The sequence below is a fragment of the Balaenoptera acutorostrata genome, chromosome 15, assembly GCF_949987535.1.
Source record: "Balaenoptera acutorostrata chromosome 15, mBalAcu1.1, whole genome shotgun sequence".
NCBI lineage: Eukaryota > Metazoa > Chordata > Mammalia > Artiodactyla > Balaenopteridae > Balaenoptera > Balaenoptera acutorostrata.
Window position 1 is genome coordinate 10112656 of NC_080078.1, and position 12485 is coordinate 10125140.

General features: G+C 52.4%; 1 protein-coding gene across 4 annotated transcripts in view; it reads left to right on the forward strand.

The window, feature by feature from the left end:
* CLIP2 (CAP-Gly domain containing linker protein 2) overlaps positions 1-12485 on the forward strand; it is a 78381-nt gene that overhangs the window by 25872 nt on the left and 40024 nt on the right. For all 4 annotated transcript variants that reach the window (XM_057529270.1, XM_057529269.1, XM_057529271.1 and 1 more), the window contains one exon: positions 8497-9047. In XM_057529270.1, the coding sequence (XP_057385253.1) occupies positions 8497-9047 (551 nt within the window). The remainder of the gene's footprint in view (positions 1-8496; positions 9048-12485) is intronic.

The window sequence follows — 12485 nt, forward strand, 5'->3', positions numbered from 1 at the left end:
CTTTCTCACCAAGCATCACATCATAAACACTTCCTGCTGTAACCTGGAAAAATTATTATTATTATTATTATTTTAATTAATTTATTTTTTAATATTTATTTTTGGCTGTGTTGGGTCTTCTTTTCTGTGCGAGGGCTTTCTCTAGTTGCGGCAAGCGGGGGCCACTCTTCATCGCAGTGCGTGGGCTTCTCACTATCGCGGCCTCTCTTGTTGCGGAGCACAGGCTCCAGACACGCAGGCTCAGTAGTTGTGGCTCATGGGCCTAGTTGCTCCGCGGCATGTGGGATCTTCCCAGACCAGGGCTCGAACCCGTGTCCCCTGCATTGGCAGGCAGATTCTCAACCACTGTGCCACCAGAGAAGCCCTGGAAAAATTATTTGTAAAGAGTACTTAATAATCCGAAAGACTTGACCATAATTTATATAGCTGCTTACTATTTTGGGGGGCCCTTAAGTCCAGGTTTTGTTTGTTTTGTGAATAACAAGACAGTGAGTCAGTTTTTTCTTTCTAAATTATTTCCTTGGGAAATGGGCCACAGATGACATTATTTTATTATTTTCTTTTTCAAATATTGTATTTCATTTTTTATTATGTTATTTTATTACACAAGTAACATGGGCTTCTCGTAAAAGCCAAAGGTTAACATAAAAAGTGATCCCCATCTAGAGAGTGAAAATGAATCGGGGGAGTGATCATGTGCTTGGGTTTGCCTTCAGAGTGCTCACGCTGACGGCTCTGGAGGAGGGCCTGAAACAGGGGGCTGGAGACTGGATGCTGGAGACCCTTCTGGAAGCTTCTCTGCTGGGCAAGGTGTGAAATCTCAAGGACTTGATCTCGGGAGGGGTCTCTGAGACCCTAGAGGGAGGCGTGGATTTAGGAGTTATTCTGTGAAATTGCTAGATCTTGATGAATAACTGGTTTGGGGGTGGTGGGAGCGGGGGGAGGAGCAATGAGGGTTAGTGGCCTGAGTAAATGGATGGGTGGGGGGCACTCCCGAGATGGGGAGGACAGAGGAGGAGCTTTTGGAGGTGGGGTCACTTTGGTTCAGAATGTCTAACGTGAAGTCCTGGGGGACATCCAGGAGGAGGCAGCTACTGGAAGGGCAGATCTGGCGGCCAGGGAAGGGATCTGGACTGGGGAGAACAGCTTCATTCTACGTCATTTTGTGTCATTTGGATCTTTTACAAGAGGAATTTATTAACGTCTTTTAAAAAGCAGAAATGTGGCAGCATATAAGCAGTAGCTAATGGTGCAGGAGAGCGTTAGCTTATAGGGGAGCTCGGTGTAAAGCAGGGTTCCCAGGTACTGACCAGAGAAGAGGGGCATTTTTGCTGCCTCTTGGCCCCTCGCCACCTGCTCCCTGCATTGGAGACAGGTCAGGGGCTTGGTCCTTCTCTGTCTCCTCTTCCTGTCTCTCATTCGCAGGGTCTAGATAATTTAGACGGTTCTTTGATGGGCCACTATCCAGGGTGTGGGCTGGGATAGGGCCCATGGTGTGCTGGCGCTGGCCCAGGCCAGCTCACGAGAACCAGTTGTGAAATTGTCAGGAATTTTGCAAGCTAGGTATTAAAAACAGCCATCATTTAAACAATCAGATTGTGTGAACTTAAAATTAAGTACATTCTATTAAAAACATAGGTAATAAATATTCAAAACTCATGACTTCTAGTAGTTCTCCTAGTAGTGTTTATACCACTACTACTACTACTATTTTACTACTGGTAAAAAAGCTACTATTTACTACTAGTAAGATTTTGTAGCATCTGTGTTTTTTTTGTTTTGTTCTGTTATTTATTTATTTATGGCTGCATTGGGTCTTTGTTGCTACGCACGGGCTTTCTCTAGTTGCAGCGAGCGGGGGCTACTCTTCATTGAGGTGCACGGGCTTCTCATTGCGGTGGCTTCTCTTGTTGCGGAGCATGTGCTCTAGGCGCGCCGGCTTCAGCAGTTGTGGTGCACGAGCTTAGTTGCTCCACGGCATGTGGGATCTTCCCGGACCAGGGATCAAACCCATGTCCCCTGCGTTGGCAGGCGGATTCTTAACCACTGCACCACCAGAGAAGTCCCCAGCATCTGTGTCTTTGAGGTTATTTACTCTATGTTGGAAATACTATATATAATCTCTTCCCAATTCTGTGTTCAGTGGCATCATGCTGGTAGCTTGAGATGGATCATGGTGGGAGAATTTACACTATGGAAATTGGCAAAGGCTACAAAATCAGGGTTATTATTATTATTGTTTTTTTCTCTTGGAGAACTAGTTAAGACTTTCCCAGCACAGCACTGGCTGGAATATAGGCGGAGAGAGTAGTGGATGGAGACCACCCCGTCGGAGAGGACCACCAGGGTGGGCCAGGGTGGAGGACTGGGGAGGCCCCAGTCCTGTCACGGGAGCAGGGAGCCTTGAGGAGCATGGACAGCAGGGCCAGGCACCACAAGGCCGGGAAGGGCCCCCTGCAGTGCAGCGAGGGATCCTTGCAGGAGAAGTTTCCAGAGCGGGGAGGGGTCGGGAGCTGAGGGTCAGAGACAGACTGGGAAGCAGAGTCTTATTAGGGCATGGAATGGTTTCCTTCTAGACACTGCTGGATGGAAAAATACCAACTGCAGGAAGAGCAGAGGACCAAGTGATATCTAACTACAGCCTGGCTTGTGTTTTTGACTTTTAAGTACTATACACACACACACACACACACAAACACATACACACACACACACACAAACACATACACACACACACAGACAGAAACACATACACACACACACAAACACATATACACACACACACACAAACACATACACACACACACACAGACAGAAACACACACACACACACACACACACACACACACACACATACACACATGCCCCTACACGCACAGGATAAAGCCTGGAAAAACACACACCTAGATGTTAACTGTGATTATGTTTATATGATGGAACTATAGGTCCTTTTCTTTTTTTAAATCAGTAACTACATTTAAAAATTTTTCTGCAATGGACATGAATGATCTATGTAATAAACATTTAGAGAGAGAAAAGCTTGTTTTCTGGGAAGGAGAATGGGTGGCAGCAGGCGGGGGTGACGTGAGGGAAGCTGTTTTGTGGGCCAGGGCAGTGTCCATGCCACCCGTGGGCTCTGACCTCTGTCGGAGGGCCATTGCGGGAGAGGAGAGAGGTGGCAGGGAGGCGGGTCCCAGGGAAGACCAAAGGGGGATGGAGGTTTGCTTCTAAAAGGAGAAGAGGGGGCTTCCCTGGTGGCGCAGTGGTTGAGGGTCTGCCTGCCAATGCAGGGGATGCGGGTTCGAGCCCTGGTCTGGGAGGATCCCACATGCCACGGAGCAGCTGGGCCCGTGAGCCACAACTACTGAGCCTGCGCGTCTGGAGCCTGTGCTCCGCAACAAGAGAGGCCGCGATAGTGAGAGGCCCGCGCACCGCAATGAAGAATGGCCCCCGCTTGCCGCAACTAGAGAAAGCCCTCGCACAGAAACGACCCAACACAGCCAAAAATAAATAAATAAATAAATAAATAAATTTTTGAAAATAAATAAAAGGAGAAGAGGGTTCTTAGCTTTCCTCTGGAAACACAGGGAAAATGGGAAGGGCTCAGGGAGGTACAAAGGCGGAAGGGAGACCAGGTGAACTGGAAACTGCCTGGAGTGAGCCTCAGATTCCTTGACTGAAGAAATGGGAGCGACTTTCTGCAGCTCGGATTGTTGACTATTCCATGCACCCAGCACAGAGCCGGGGTGGGCCCCAGTTCTGAGCCGGCAGTGCAGTGCAGCTTGCATTGAGGGCCTGCTGCGGGGAACCAGGCTGGGTGCTGGAGAGGAAACCCAGCCCGTGGGAGCTTCCATTTAAGTCTGGGAGGCAGACATACACAGATGAAGATGGGGTAAATCTCTTGAAGAATAAAGTGAGTAGAGGGTGCTGCAAGTGGGTGGGCTTTTAGGTGAAGCAGTCAGGGAAGGCTTCTCTGAGGAGGTGAGGGAACGAGCACTGTGACTGTCAGGGCAGAGGTTCTGGGAGGTGCTCCCACCTCTGTTTGCAATGAGCCCTCTCTCCCCAACCCCAGGGCCCCGCGGACTTCGGTGCCTTCCTGCCAGGCAGAAAGCCGGCTGAGTTGTAGCTGCGGTCCTGGTGTTCCCCCCACCCCTTTGCTGGCCCCACTTTTGACACTGGGTGCTCAGCGAATGGGGTCCCTGGTGGCTGAGATTCGGCAGGTATGAAAAATGCCTGTCTCCGCTTCCCAGGCAGGGCAGGACCAAAGTCCTTGCGGAAGCAGGGGAGGATGCGCTCTCATCTGGGCACCTCCCACCACCCCCGCCTTGAGCGCCCCCCGCTCACGTTGGACCAGGCCACCAGCTGCTGTCACTCCACACCATGTCCTTTAGCCCTTTTTTTCAAAGTTCTACTTTGAACTTGAAACCAGCAGTCAATTCCCTTGTGCCTGGTGTCTGGGGAAGGATCAGCTGCTGGCGTGAGGTTTAAGTCTGTTGCTGTCCTTTGCTTTCTTGGGGTTTTGCCGAGCCGATGCTGGTCCATTCGGGAACTAGGAGGGCAGGGAGGCCCAGGCCCTGCCCTCAGGGAGCCTCCAGAACCGCCCCAGAGGCTCAGCCCATCAGCCAGGTCTCATAGCTCTGACGACACGCCAGCTCCTCTGGGAGGAGAGGTGGGGCTCGTAGAATGTCAGTGCTGGCCAGTACCTGAGCAATTTCTGACCTCGCCCTTTGTTGTCCCATGGGGAAGCTGAGGCCCAGATATGGGAAGGGGCACGGCCAGGCCCAGCCAGTGTGTTACTAATGGCTCCCTGGAGGGAAGGGGGCTCTAGCGGGGTTGCCACGCTTTGCCCAGCTCAGGCGGCTGCAAGCTCCCCGGGGTGAGTGGGGGAGTGGGTGAAGGTTTGTGCCTGTGAGACTGGGGCGCCAAAGAGGAAAAATGCAGCAGAACACCCAAGTGTGGTCTCCAGGCTTGTGACCTGGATTTTATTTTAGCAGCTGTTCAAACAACTGGTCCCCGGGGCCTGTGACCTCTGGAAGGGACGGGGGTGGGGAAGAAAGGAGATTACCTGGGGGTCTGCCTGGGCCAGGACAGCTGGGAGGACAGCTGAGTAGGCAGGTTCTTGCCAAGAATAGCCACGCAGGGTCCCCCTCGACCTGGGACCCTTCTCTGTGCTCTCTGCACAGACAACAGGTAGGGCAGGGTCTCACCTGAGCCACGGCCATTCCGTTAAGCAGACATCACAGAGCCCCTCAGCATAAGGAAGTGTTCTGGAAATGGATATGGGAAAGGCACTGACACCTGCTAGACACCTCCTATGCCTGCCTTACAAGGAAGCTCTGAGCCAGACCAGGTGGGCCTGGCTCCTGCCTGGGTAACTTTGGGCAAGTTTTATAACCTCTGTTTCCTAATCTGCAAGATAAGAATATAATATAGCAAAAGTACTGAGTCCAGGGCTTCCCTGGTGGCGCAGTGGTTGAGAATCCGCCTGCCAATGCAAGGGACACAGGTTTGAGCCCTGACCCGGGAAGATCCCACATGCCGCGGAACAACTAAGCCCGTGTGCCACAACTACTTAGCCTGAGCTCTAGAGCCCGCGAACCACAACTACTGAGCCCACGTGCCACAACTACTGAAGCTTGTGTGCCCAGAGCCCGTGCTCCGCAACAAAAGAAGCCACGACAATGAGAAGCCCGTGCTCCACAACGAAGAGTAGCCCCTGCTCGCCGCAACTAGAGAAAGCCCGTGCACAGCAACGAAGACCCAACACAGCCAAAAATAAATAAATAAATAAATATATATATATATATATATATATATATATATATATATATATATATATATATATATAAAGTACCCAGTCCATTGAGGGCACGTAGTCTCACTTCATGAATGGTAGCTGCTGTTTTAATGATGATAACCTTGACCCCTCGTTGTTAGCAGGACCCACGGGCTGCTTGGGCAGTGTTACAAGGGACCCGGAGCACCATCTAACTTGTGGCTTCCTCCCACTATGGCTGCTTTTCAGAGCAGGTTTTTTTTTTAAGGAATGGGCCCACCTGACCTAGTGGGGTTCCCAGGCCCCGTACTGCTGTGATCCCAGCAGAAGTTCCTTGTAACAAGATTGTCCTAGATGAGAACCAGGGACCCGGAGCTCAGCCCAGGCACAGGGAACAGCAGGACGAGGTTGGCTGCTCTAGGGGGTGTGTGTGTGTGGTGGGGGCAGAGCCACGGGTCCAAGGTCACCAGAACTTGCCTGGAAGCCCTTCTTCTGCCCCCTGATCCTTTTGTGGTTGTAAATTTTTTCTAATCCCTTAGTTTGAGGATCAATCATTTTCATCACAGTAAGAACGGTCAGCACTTGTTCACTTGTGTGGCCCAGGCACCGTCCCTAGGGCTTTGTGTCCATCACTGTACAGCAGCCCCGTGGCGGAGGGCAGGTGAGGAGACCGAGGTGGGGCTCCAGGGTCTGCTCCCTCAGCCACTGTGGCCTCCACCTTGTGGGATCTCAGGGGTGGAAGAGAAGAGCCTTGGGGACCCCTGCCCCTGCCCCCAGGGTCCCATGCAGGGTCCCACAGAAGGAGAAGGAGACATCCCTCTGCAGGAAGGAGTGCAAGATGAGATTGTTCCCTGCTCGGAGGGAACTGTAGGGTTTGGTCAGAATCTAGGAAACGGGTCCATGCAGAGGAGTCCAAGATTGGGGTGGTTGTAGTTTAGGGCTTGGCATGGTGGGTGCCTTGTACTCATTTCCTGGATGAATGAAAGTGCCCTGCACCAAGAGCCAGGGGCTGTTGGCCGGACCTTGGCTCTGCTGCCTCCTGCCTGGGGGGCCTAGATAAAGCACCTGATAGCTCTAAGCCTCAGTTTCCTCATCTGTAAAATGGGATCATGGAATCACTTCACAGGGTTAACTGTGAGGGTCCAATGAGCTACTGTATGTCTGCCTCTTAGCACAGAGCATCAATTCATGGGTGTGATCACTCTGGTTGTTAATCAAGTTCAATAGCAAAGCTCACTGATTTCCCAGGAGCCCAGCTCACAGCTGAGAGGGAGCCCTTTGCCCCTCAGTTAGGACCCCCGTCCTGGCTCCCCAGGCCCTGGGTGATCACATGCTTTCCCACCACTACCAGTGTCCCAGAGGGAGAACCTGCCTGCTTGAGCTTGTATGTCAGCCCTGCCTTGGAGTTGTGTGGCTTCCTCATCTCCCAGAAGCTCTGTCCTTCCAGCCTTGAGACAGCATGCAGCCAGGCCTGCGGCCCCAGACTCCTTGGCCTTGGGTACAAAGAGGATGCTGGTGGAGCCGCTGCCCCTGTGGCCCCTCTACTGGCTCCCCGTGGAAAGGACCAGAAACACAGGCAATTCTGATAGGGGCATGGCAATGTCTGCTCGCCTCCTGTCCCCATCTGTATTTGACAAGTCCGTCAGCCTCTGGAGTAGAGGAGGAAAAGGATGAGTCCTTCCCTGCCTGATACTTGGTCTGGCAGGAAGGAGGGGCAGCCTCCAGACCTTGAGGTATAAATGGGCAGGCTTGCCAGCATCCACTTGCACAGGAGGCCCTGCGTGGGGCCCAGGAGCCAGACACGCACAAAGCATGGTGGGTTTGAGCTCTGCTTTGTCCTTTTGTGAGTGATCGTAAGCAGGTTGCCCCGCTTCCCTTCTTTTTCTGAGTCTAGAGCACATCAGAGCCCAGGCCTGGGAGGCAGGCCCCCTCCGAGGGTTTGAGTCCCCATTTCTGCTGTGTGGCCTTGGGCGAGGCCCTGGCCTCTCTGAGTCTCAGGGTCATTCTTTCTGTAAAGAGGGGCTGGATCAGGGTACCCAGTTCAGTCCAGAGAGCCTGGAGTTCAGTCCAGGAATGAGGTTAAGTGCTTGCTTCCGCCTCCCACCCTCCTCACCCCCCCCTTTTCCTGGTCTGGGTGCCCTGAGGCTTGGGCTTCAGCTCGGGGACCGGGAAGAAGAGGGAGACTCAGGAGTGGAGTAAGAGGGTTTTCTGGCTCCTTCCTTGTCCCGAGATGTCTGTGGTCAGCTGTCAAGGAACAGTTAGGAGCCTTTCGTGGGGCCCAGAACTGGCTGGAGAAGAAGGTGGGGGGCACAGAGATCCCCCCACGAGACCTGAGTCCCACATGGGGCCATGGGCGGCCTCAAAGTAACAGCGGAGGGTCTGAGCCCACCGGGATGCGGAAGTAGCAGCTTGTAACCCTCGGTCATGGGTTCATTCTGCCCTCAATTTCGAGTGACCCTGAGCAGTGGAAAGCCTTCAGAGGAGGCACTGTCCTGAGCTTCTCTAGAACTTTCTTCCCTAGAACTTTCCAGAGGGGTTGGCAGAGTAGGGAGCCACCCGGGGATGCCTACGGCCCAGGAGGAGTGAGACCCGCCCCAGGCCCCACTGCCAGCCCCGCCTGCCTCAGTTTCCCCCCGGCCAGCTGGACTACGTGCTCCTGGGACCGCCAAGGGTCCAGCCCCCACCCGAGCCCTAACCGCCGCCCCTCTCCTCCTCCACAGGCTCCCCCCTGCACAAGCAGGCCTCGGGCCCCCCGGCCGCGGCCCCCGCCGCCCCCGAGAAGCCCGGCGCCAAGGCGGCCGAGGTGGGCGACGAGTTCGTGGGGGACTTCGTGGTGGGCGAGCGCGTGTGGGTGAACGGCGTGAAGCCGGGCGTGGTGCAGTACCTGGGCGAGACGCAGTTCGCGCCGGGCCAGTGGGCGGGCGTGGTGCTGGACGAGCCGGTGGGCAAGAACGACGGCGCCGTGGGCGGCGTGCGCTACTTCGAGTGCCCAGCCCTGCAGGGCATCTTCACGCGGCCCTCCAAGCTGACCCGGCAGCCTGCGGCCGAGGGCTCGGGCAGCGACGCGCACTCGGTCGAGTCGCTGACCACCCAGAACCTGTCGCTACACTCGGGCACGGCCACGCCGCCGCTGACCAGCCGCGTCATCCCCCTGCGGGAGAGCGTCCTCAACAGCTCCGTCAAGACCGGCAACGAGTCGGGCTCCAACCTCTCCGACAGCGGCTCTGTGAAGCGGGGTGACAAGGACCTGCGCCTGGGAGACCGTGTGCTGGTGAGTCCCCCCTCCCCAAGCACTCTACCCCACGTGAGTGAGCTGGATCCCCGGGACTGGGCAGGGCGGGGGACCCACGGGGCTCGGGTGGGGTCCGGGCTGGGGCACCCACTCCTGGTCAGAACCACAGAGTGACCAGGGAGACAGGTAAAGTGGGGACCCTGGAGACTGTCACTGTGTGACCCTGGGCAAGTGTCTTAACCTTCCTGGGCCTCAGTCTTCCCATCTGTAAAATGAGAACTTTAACAGTACCTGCCTTGTAGGTTGAAATGTGTGAATACATGTTAATGCCTTTAGACAGTGCCTGATACTTAGTGCCCTCAAAATGTTAGCTGTCATTGATATTATCCATTGATGCAGCCCAGCAGCGTGGATGTGCCAGGATTATACTGGAGAAGGCTGGGGACCAGAGTGCTCAAGACCCTTGGCCCTCCACCTCCTAGAGTAATGAAAATAAAAACAAAAATAAACAAATGGGGGCTTCCCTGGTGGCGCAGTGGTTGAGAATCTGCCTGCCAGTGCAGGGGACACGGGTTCGAGCCCTGGTCTGGGAAGATCCCACATGCCGCGGAGCAACTGGGCCCGTGAGCCACAACTGCTGAGCCTGCGCGTCTGGAGCCTGTGCTCCGCAACAAGAGAGGCTACGATAGTGAAAGGCCCGCGCACCGTGATGAAGAGTGGCCCCCGCTTGCCACAACTAGAGAAAGCCCTCGCACAGAAACGAAGGCTCAACATAGTCATAAATAAATAAATAAAAGAACATGAATTTCTAAAACAAATAAAAATAAAAATAAAAAAAATAAACAAATGGGACCTAATTAAATGTAAAAGCTTTTGCACAGCAAAGGAAACCATAAACAAAACGAAAAGACAACCCACAGAATGGGAGAAAATATTTGCAAACGAAGCAACCGACAAGGGATTAATCTCCAAAATATACAAACAGCTCATGCAGTCAATATCAAAAAACAAACAACCTATTCAAAAAAAGGGCAGAAGATCTAAATAGATGTTTCTCCGAAGAAGACATACAGATGGCCAAAAAGCACATGAAAAGATGCTCAGTATCACTGAGAGATGTTGAGATGTTACTAGAGAAATGCGAATCAAAACTACAATGGGGTATCATCTCACACGGCTCAGAATGGCCATCATCAAAAAAATCTACAAACAGTAAATGCTGGAGAGGGTGTGGAGAAAAGGGAACCCTCCTACACTGTTGGTGGGAATGTAAATTGGTACAACCATTATGGAGAACAGTATGGAAGTTCCTTAAAAAACTAAATATAGAACTACCATATGATCCAGCAATCCCACTCCTGGGCATATGTCCAGAGAAAACCATAATTTGAAAAGATACATGCACCCCAGTGTTCACTGCAGCACTATTTACAGTAGCCAAGACAGGGAAGCAACCTAAATGTCCATTGACAGAAGAGCGGGTAAAGAAGATGTGGTATGTATATACAATGGAATATTCGCCATAAAGAACGAAATAATGCCATCTGCAGCAACGTGGATGGACCTAGAGATTGTCATACCGAGTGAAGTAAGTCAGACAGAGAAAGACAGATATCATATGATATTGCTTATATGTGGGATCTTTAAAAAATGGTACAAATGAACTTATTTACAAAACAGAAATACAGTCACAGACATAGAAAACAAACTTATGGTTGCCAGGGAGGAAAGGGGGGGATAAATTGGAAGATTGACATATACACACTACTATATATAAAATAAATAACTAATAAGGACCTATTGTATAGCACAGGGAACTCTACTTAATACTCTGTAAAGACCAATATGGGAAAAGGATCCAAAAAAGACTGGATATATGTATACGTATAACTGATTCACTTTGCTGTACACCTGAAACTAACACAACATTGTAAATCACCTATACTCCAATTAAAAAAAGAAAAAAGACCCCTGGCCCAAGGTTGGGTGGTTCAGACATCTTATCAGCTATAACCCAGAGTGGTCAGGCAAGCTGGCTTACAGTCTCACTGAGCTGTCCTCGGGGATGCCTGGGATCTGAGGGCACCTGCTGGCCATGGCCACTGCAGGGAAATCAGGCCCAGGTTCGTGCCTTTGCTGCTACTTGCCAGCTGTGTGATGCTGGGCGATTCACTTAACTGGGCCTCATTCCCATTCATTCATCATCTGTCCATTCAGCAGAACGGGCATAGATAACTCCCGTGTGATACTTTTGCTGGGATCATTGAGAAGCTGCTGGCCGTGGAAGTGCATCGTAGTTACCAAGGGCTCTGGCTGTGCAAGACCTGGGTAGTGTCATGTGAGTGCCCTGTGGGGTGGGCAGTGGAGCCCCTTAGGGTTATTCACCATCCCTGAATGCTCCTCAGGTTGGGAGAGGAGAGAGGTTTAACCCCGCTGTGATCCTGCCTGGAACTCCCCTTGCACCTGCTGCCCCCTCAGGGAGTGAGAACTGGACGTACTGAGCAGGGGGCACTCAAGCTGGCACGAGGCAGGCACTGCTCTGGAAATCTCCGCCAGACTGCAGCCCTTCAGCAGGGTTGGCAGTAGCAGCAGACGGGCCCCAGTGACTTCCCAGCCTGAGACTGGGTTGCATCCTTTGGTTTGAAACACTGCTTTCTCCAGGGCGTATCCACGCCCAGCACTTTCTGCACCTTGTCTCTTTTGGTTCTCCCCACTGCCTTGCACAGTGGGTATTATCTCCCCATTTTACAGATGAGGAAACTGGGCCCAGCCCTGGAAAACAACCTGCCCAGGGCCACTCAGCCAGGAGGTGCTGGGCCATTCATTCCTTTATTCACTCATCAACTGTGACTGCCCTGGGAACAGGACATGCTTGGATTCTGGTGGGCTGGGGAGAGGAATTTGAAGGAGGGGTTTACTTTCACCTCAAGGATGGAGCCCCACGTGCCCCACCCTAGTCCACAGCTTCCCTTGGGTTAGTCCTCCAACCTGGACCGCTGTGCACAGCCAGGATCCAGCTGGCTCGGCCGACCCTGGGACTTGCTACTTCTCCCTTGTGCCTTCTGTAAACACCTGACACATCATCTTCCTATCCCTACCCCTCCCTTTAACAAATTATATCCTGGACATGAATGAAGGTAGAGGCCTGAGCTTATACAATTTGAGGATGGGGGCTTTTTAGGAAACAACAATACAAAAAATACTGCGTTCGCAAATTTTACAAATCATGTGATCCCATGAATGTACTGTCAGGGCCCTCCCCACCCAGAGCCTCCAGAGAGGCTGGTGTATGTGAGGGGCTCTGATTACCTAAGCTACGTTAGCTTCACCTGCCACAAACCTGCTTCTGACCCGGGTCAAAGGCATGAACAATATTTGTTATTTTTGAACGTAAATAACAGAATTTATGTCCGTTAAGTTAGGCTGCTCTTCAGCGATACCTCTGGATCCTGGTTTCGTTTGGGCCTTAGCACTACC